Source organism: Antrostomus carolinensis, unplaced genomic scaffold, assembly GCF_000700745.2.
Source record: "Antrostomus carolinensis isolate BGI_N321 unplaced genomic scaffold, ASM70074v2 scaffold12151, whole genome shotgun sequence".
NCBI classification, from domain to species: Eukaryota; Metazoa; Chordata; class Aves; order Caprimulgiformes; family Caprimulgidae; genus Antrostomus; species Antrostomus carolinensis.
Window position 1 is genome coordinate 1,523 of NW_010296341.1, and position 8,478 is coordinate 10,000.

At 36.2% G+C, this 8,478-nt stretch overlaps 1 protein-coding gene across 1 annotated transcript in view; it reads right to left on the reverse strand.

The window, feature by feature from the left end:
* Positions 1-708: 708 nt before the first annotated feature.
* The window catches only part of SNX16 (sorting nexin 16), a 23,926-nt gene continuing 16,156 nt past the window's right edge, over positions 709-8,478 (reverse strand). Inside the window, exons 5-7 of the mRNA XM_010178245.2 lie at positions 4,832-4,968; positions 2,514-2,630; positions 709-2,228 (exon numbers count right to left, since the gene is read on the reverse strand). Of these exons, the coding sequence (XP_010176547.1) occupies positions 2,120-2,228; positions 2,514-2,630; positions 4,832-4,968 (363 nt within the window). The 3' untranslated portion in view covers positions 709-2,119. The remainder of the gene's footprint in view (positions 2,229-2,513; positions 2,631-4,831; positions 4,969-8,478) is intronic.

Below are 8,478 nucleotides of genomic sequence, written 5' to 3' on the forward strand. Positions count from 1 at the left end.
AGGCCAAGTGATACAACATGGCTGATGAACAAATTCACATTTTTCGGCTTAGTTTAGGGGGACCCAAATTTTTAATTAAACAAAAATATCTATTCATGTGATACTAAATATTTTAGGTCAGCAAAATATCTTACAAACTTTAAAAGACAGAGCACAACAAAATCTCCATTCCTTTGCCCTCTCATTCCTAAATTGTAAATTTTTTATATTATGCTTTCATTAAGGACTAGATTTGCACATTTACCCGAAGCAGAAATTCCTAGCATTTATGACCAAAACACTGTTTCAAGATTTTATGACTATAAATGTTTTAAAAAAGTAACACTATTTCAATATACATAGCTCAACCTTATTTTCAAGTATGTAAGTGACATCTGACAAAAGATTAAATTAATTTTCAATAAGGTGTCAAAAGTTTATTGAGTTCATTCAACATCTATGAGGTTTCATGTAGAAAATAAAAAAAAATCAGTTCCTTTTTTATTTTAATCTTCAACAGAAGTACAGTAAGTTTTCTGGTGTCTCATTACAGAATTTGCATTCATTTTTATGCAGTCAATTTTTGGTACAAACAGAACTCAGACCAAGAATTGACTAACTGTAGGAAACACTGAGGTAAGAAATGTCTCTTTCTAATAGTATTTTTATCCTTTTACTAGACAAGGCATTGAACATCTTTTTCCTAGAATGGAAAAGAGAAGACAGGTGTTTTGTCGATAGTTTTATTTCACCAGGTTTTATACAGTTCTGCATAAAGGTCATTGTATGCACAGCCTGAAGTACAAAGCTCCCTTTGAAAACTCCAGCTCAAAGACACTGCATATTGACAACATTAAACAACGATGTGGGCGGTTTATGGTGAAAAAAAGATTAAAACAAAACAGCATTCTTCCTATTGGAAAAACAGAATAAAACAAGGCACTTCCAGTAAATAAGGGAAGAACAGAAACAAGCTGTATCAAAGATTCCACAGAGCTGACCCAGAGAACTGTAACAAAATTCTGCAGTAATGAACAAGTAAAATACAAAAAGGCACTACAATAATCCTTTCCCTGCAACTCCCCTTTCTCAACCAATTAGCCAACTGAACTTGGCACAATGGAGTCTTAATTATAAAGTGCATCTCCTGTCTTAATACATTTTGAAAAATAGGCTATAGAACATATGGAGCAACATCCCCATGTGTACAATATATTGAAACAAAAATACATTGCAACTAGATTCAATCTAGTTATGAACTGTGCAGGAAAAAATATGGCTTCTTTACAAGACTTTTAATCATCTCCTTATAATCTAGAATATTTTTAAACAAACGTGAATGTATTAGCAAGATGGTAAGAGGTAGTGTTCCAAGTAAAAGGCAAACTCACAGATTTTGTTGTTACATGGGTATGTAGCAAAGGTATCCCAGATTTTAAAAGCAGCATTACCGAACAGAAAGTATTACAGCATGCTATCTTGGGATGAAAATACACAGTGTTTTGGGGGTCTCATATTAGTTCCTTCAGCAAAAATGACCCTTTATTTTAAAATGTCCAACTATAATCCTGTTTTATAAGTACTTTTCTCTTGGTACTGTAAATTTTCCTATTGTATTGCATTAAAATTTCCAGAGAAATATTCTTCAACTTTACAATTTAAAAACCAACACATTCTACACTCTTATTAAATGTAAGATGAGTCCATTTTTTACTTCAACAAGCATTAGTTTATGACTATAAGAATAACGAAAACAAATACCAAACAGATGAACATATCAAATGTGTCACATCAGTGGCAACATATGATATGCTAGTTAGGCGTTTGGCGATTTAACGTGAACTTTTCGTCACTCTGCGAGGAAACTCAGCCAAATTGTGTATGTACACTATCTAAACCTTAGCTGATTTTAGCCCTTATTAAACTTTAATATATTAAATATATAAAGGCTACATAAAAACTGAAATCAAAGCAGCACTGGGTATATTTCTTACACTAATAATTTGTAAGGATTTATGTAAACATTCAACATGTGCATTCTTGCTCTTTGCTGTAATTTCTTCACAGCTAGTCTATGCCTCTCCCCACGGAGTGTGTCACAAACATGAACCTTTCCCAGGTAACAGCAGCTGCTACTGATCTATTCTTCTTCAACAGTGGTATACGCTACTTCAGCAACTTCAATTTCTGGTACAGAATTTTCAGGCAAAGAGCCACTCCAGCATGCCTCTTGGTTCTCTTTATCTGAGCTGCAACAACAGATCAATAAACTTTGTCAAATGGAAACTAATATGACTATCGATAGTCATTTTATGCCTGCAATCCACAAAACATTTACAAAGCTTGCTCAACTTATCGCTTACTCCAGATCTAAATTTACCTATCCTGAGGGCCTTTTTGAAACATGGGATAGCTACAGAGGTACAATAAAATGCTGAATTCCTCAGCTGTTCAGAATTTATGCAAGACCAAACATTTAAAAACATACTTTAAGAAAAACTAAAATATTTTATAAGTAAAATAATAGTATTTACCAGCTGTCTTCACCCAGGGTACCCTGGTCTGCTTCTACTGCAGAAGACTCCACCTCACCACTGCACTCACTTTCTTCTCCTGACATTTGACGAGTCATTTTTCCTATAGATAAATCCCTACAACAAATAAGAACAGAGTACTGCCAATCCATATTGCAAACATTTATTACTGAAGAGCTGCTTGTTTCATTTGAAACTTTGCAGTTTCTGGGAACCTATCAATCTCACTCTCACATGCCTCATTTCTTTTATTACTACAGAGATGCAAGGCTTGCAGTGGATAGCTATTTAAACATTTTTTTTCTCCAGCTGCTTATTCCTTAACTAAACTCTATCCATTGGCTGCATCACAATTTAGTACTTTTACACAATTCAAGTCCCAGAGGAATGACTATGACTTTAGGTAAGAAATTGCAAACAGGTGATCTAAGCCACACACATCTTGCCTAAATTGCAGAAGGATTATAACCAAAACATAATCATAAGGAAGATGGGCAGGATGATAGAAAGATTCAAAGTTTCAAATTGTAACTTTAGTCTCACGTACTAAGTTTCAGAACAACACATTTTCCTATTAATAATAGAGACAAATAGTAATTTTTTATTAACAGCAACACAAGTTGGCAGTCCTACTAGCCTGGCTACAAATGGGAATATGGTCATGTAAAATTATCAAAAACACTTCTTTCTGAAGTACTGCTCTGTGTGGAAAACATCAATTTAGTGTTGAAAGCTGCCACTTGAATTTGAAAAATAAGCCTGTGAGCAATGTTGTGTTGAAAGTCACACTACTGTGCTTTACCCTCTTTTTAAATTACTCTAACTACTATTGTTTCTATATTTTTATTTTAATGCACGCATTTTAAGTAATACCTCAGCAGTATTCTCTAACATGATTATTGGCCTATGTTTGGGCCAAATCCAGTATGATATGTAAAGGCCTAAAGTCTGATGCCTTGTTCAGTTGCCCCCTCCTAACTCACACACATTTAAGTACCTGGCCTTTAGAGCATAAAGGCCAGGGATGCTTAATTCTTGTTGGGCCATCAGATCAAAATTCCAGTTCAACAAGGCCAAAGAAAGACCCATTTATTTTGGGTTCAATTCTCATCAGACAAGCTGAACTTCTTAAATGAGGTCAACAGGTTTATTTGGTAACTTTTACAACTGAAAAATCACAGGAGTTATTTTCCATTAAGACTTCAGATACTACTCGGTTGACTTTCAATAATTTTAAATGTCTGGGAAAGTGGCAGTGTTTTGTTTTGTTTTTGGTTTTTAAAAAAAATCCAGCTTCAGGAAAAGCACTAAAAAATAAAATCCCTTTTTAATACTCATGAGTTTTTATTTTGTTTTTAGTCACACAGAATTTCCCATCATGATGTTTTAGCCAAATACAAGTTTAATTAATTTTTATTGGCTATTTCACTGTTTAAGCCAGCAGTAGTCAGAATATTCATCAAACAGGGAAAGCATCTTTCAAATGTAATGACTTGCCTTCAGGAGTAAGTGACAAACTGAAAATGGTATTCAGATAAGAATTTTCAATAAGCCACAACTCCATTTAAGTCCTTTTCCAAATGTAGTTCACTTAAACCTTTTATCCGAAGATGTGATTTGTTAGTCAACGTGGATATGCTAGACTCAACAACCCAAGAATTATTAAAATAACTTCTAAATGGACCATGGGAATTTACTCCTTTGCTAAGGAAACCCCACAATGACTGACTCAGCAGGTCTATCGGGACACTGAACAGCCCATCAACTCCCCTGGGCCTGCTACAATATTTAGCAGACAGGCACCATAAAGTTTTATAATAAACTCCATCACTTTTTTCCTTTGATTTAAATGGATGATCTGTGGCATCATTCTAGGCAATTCAGAACAAGGTAAAGACATTAATACAGACATATTCACTTGATCACTATCCTCTGTTAAAGCTTTGAGTACAGGTGGAATTTTATAACTCAAAGCAAATTTTCCACTGCTCTTAACTCTAGCAGGGCATTTCACATATCCAACATTTCAAAAGCAGAACAGAATCTTTGCTTTATCTTTACAGGACTTAAAGAATTAGGAAACGTCATTCCAGTTACTTTAGAGGAAAAAAGATGAGACAACACTTTCTCAGTCACTTGTATTACACAACAGCTTGTTAGATAGCATATGAGAAAAGAGCCTACTGAAAATATTGCTTTGTGTGCGGTTATGTGGGGAAAATAGTTTCCAAGAACACACTTAAATCTGGTGCCTGTGACTGTATGGAGAAAATGCCTTCATGGAAAGAACTCCGAAAACCCATAAAATTTCTACATACCTAATTCTTCTTTCAATAGCATCTATATGAAGTTGCTTTTCACTTAACAATTTCTTCAGCGATTCAACCTCCCTTTGTTTTTCAAGCAGTTCTTTTTGTAGACGGTAATTTGTTTCCTCCAGAGTTTCACAGAAAGCCTAAAAGACAAATTTAAGAACATCTTCCATTTAACTTCAGTGGACTGCCTTCATTAATTTTTCTTTTAGAAATATCAACCTGTAACAGAATTGTAGATGCTTTCCTTTGTATTGATTACCATTAAGAGCTATATAAACTTTAAAAAGAGAAGTTCTGTCCTTAGGAAACAATGCTGCTTTGCTTTGAACAATGAATTTCTTATGCTAAACTGCAATGCTAATACTTTATCGCACCATTTGTTTGTCTCACAAGAGACTTTAGAAAGAGGTTTCTCTCTTTTGATACGCAGTCCCTGATTTTGAACCTTTTTGCCTACATGGAATACCAGCTGAACTCCCTACTCTCCTTTCCCCTCACAGAAGCTTTGCTTTCACAAGACTTGGAAGTAAATTTAGTATTTTCTAATTATTCTCAAGATACTAGGAATATCTGGATAAAATGCATGTTCTTCTCTTACTCAGGATAAAGACAAAGTTGTACACTTCTGTACCATATAGCTGCTATAAATAGTACAATCATGAGAGTCATAAGACCGATACAAAAACATTTTGAAAAAGTTTAATGAAATGCTAAGAACACTAACTACTCAACCATGATAAATATGTTGTGTTACTCTGCTGAGCTTGACATCCATATATTCTATACCGTGATGAATTTGACCATGAGCAATCTCAAAGCTTAATTAGAAGAGCCAACATATAATGCAATATCCACTGAATGCAGGAAGTGACAGAACTGCTGGCACAGAGCCTGCTGATTTATTACTGGAAAGAGCAAGTCTACCAACAGTAACGCACAGTTCTGATTTAATAATTTACATGTTCTTGCTAAATAAGAAACCCACATAGGCGGCCTTCTTGGCTCAGCATTACAGGCAATTAACCACTAATTCACGGAATCCGTTGCATATAAACATTTTGTATGAGCTCAGTTAAGAACAATGCTGTTAGGACACTGTTTTCCTGAAGTTTTCAAATGGACTACAAACATCAAGAAGATACTATTTTTTGATTTAATTGAAGCAGACTTATCAACTTTACTAAAATGTTATTTTCCTGTAATTATGCAATTCAAACAAATGCAGTTTTTTTTAATCCAATAACCATTTTGATTATTTTTGCACTGTTTTAATTTATTTTATTGACTCAGATAGCAAACGTATCTTTGTTGACAGGCATTGAAGACCAATCGTTAGTTAAGCCCCAGCTTTACTCACATCTACTAGAGCCAAGAACACATGGCATGCAATTCATTCTTCATGCTGCATTTTTAGTGACTGCTTTAGCAATCATTCCAGTTAAGCAGTTATCCTGTTTCATCCAAGCCAATTAAGTGAATTGTAACGTATTCTGTAAAACTGTTCAGGGTTGCTGGTGTTCTATCTGAAAACTTGTCATTATTTCCTTAAGAATATAATTAAGTTATATTATTTCTACCTTTAGATTTATGCACATGCAAATTTTCCTGTTCACAGAATAATTAAAAATATTCCATGTGCTGTAAACTGTTTTATTGTTCTAAACAAGAACTGAAAAAAGCCTTCTGGAAAAAACTCATCTCTAGCTGCAGTCTGTGTATCAGCTGCCCAAGGAAAGGAAGTCACCCTTCACAACTGAATGAAAACATCAGCACATTCTGGGATGCTGGAATAGCAGAAAGGTGAACCAAAGCTGAGAAGGACCTATCAGGGAGCTGTGCGTTATGAGGTATCCTGCTCCTTGAAGAGCTGGAAACCTGGAGTCTGGTACAGTTCCAATACCCAAGTGGGACCAATTTTCCCTGCAGGTTCTGAAAGGGCAACAGAACTAGGCCAGCTGGAAGAGAGCTTTGCTTCCTTCTTCAGTGGATCATGAAACACTGATGGTGTGAAAAGGACCTGTGGAAACAATTACCAAGGACATGACAAAAAAAAAAAAAAAAAAAAAAAAAAGATTGCTTTAGCAAGTACTTTGCCTACATTTCGGTGATTAAGTTTCTGTAAGGCCTAAACAATTTCTAACAGGGGAGGTATCTGTACCCGTCTCAAAAAAGATAAATATGTTTAGGCAAGTCTTTCTTGAACTGGAATAATAGAATGGACATAAACCAAATATCCATATTTTCCATTATCAGGAAAACAGTGATAGAAGATTTTTTTTTTTTTTTGCAATGCTTTGTATGACAACAGTAACAGCAAAAAGATGAAACAGAAGTTATTTTTGGGATACCTTTAAAAATGAACTCCAGGAATAAGTATGTCAACCATAGTGCTTGCTCTGTAGTTGGGCATTGTTAAAAAAAAGCGAGGGATGGATATAGATACTCTCTGATATGTAGGAGTTCAGGATCCTAACAGGCAGGAGCAGGGCAAAAAGCATCTCTTCAGGAATCTGCTTGGAAAATGAATCCATGGGAAACCACACTGGAGAGAAGAGCGGCCCAGGAGAGCTAGTTAATATTCAAGGATCACCACCTCCAAGCTCAAGAAAGGTCCATCTCGAGAAGCAGAAAATCAAGCAAAGATTGCAAGAGGGCTGTCTGGATGAGCAAGGAACTTCCTATAAAAAGGAAGTTTACTGGCACTGGAAGCATGGAGAAGTGCCCCAGGAGGAATACAGGGCTGCTGTCTCATCTTGTAGGGACAGAGTTAAAGTGAAGGCCAACCTGGAGCTGAGGCAAGGCATGTGTGGAATAATTACTGGGGATAACTTAGAAATCAAAATACAGCATTGTTCATACATTAAGGAAAGGTATAATGTCAAAGGAGATCCCAGGGAAGAATGCAACTGGTATGCAAAGAATCCTCTCCAAGGTGGTTTCCTGGACACCCTGGTCTGCATATCAGCAGGATGGAGGGAGTGAAGATTCCGTGGCCAAACTCTGAAAATCACTGCAGATAAGCCTCAGAGACACCAAGGAGCTGATAAGTCACCTGTTAGCAATCCTGGGCCAACAGTCCTTTAGACAAATGCCGTCCTTGTGTGTACTTTGAATCATGATAATAAAAAAACACGCCTCTGGCTCAAAGGCCTCCCACCTCCAAGGTGCGACGACCACCCCCCTACTGAGAGTATGCTCTGAATTTTATGTAACCTATACCTTAAAAGGGAAACAAAAGAGTTTTTACCAATCACAATAAAAGTATGACTAGGGTCACTCAAGCTCCACCTTGAGGGTAAAAACAGTATAAAAGTAGCGCAAAGAAAGGGGGATGTCAGGGAAGACACAATCACAGACAAGTCAGGGAAGATACCATCGCAGACCTCTGACCTCTGGGATTAGTCAGCGGGCAGAGCCTCTCTTCCCCCACATAGGGACGCCTTTGGGTAAGATTTATACTGCCCCGAGGACTTCCTCAGAGACTCAGAAACCTCTATAGAACTGTTTTCCAACTTAGCGCTTGTCAGTAATTTGTAACCTTGATGCCTGTATATGCTTCTGCAGACAGTAGATTATCACCAGCAATCCACACAAATCTGTATTATTCCTGTTGTTTTATTAAAGTGCCTTATTCAATTATTAAATTGCTG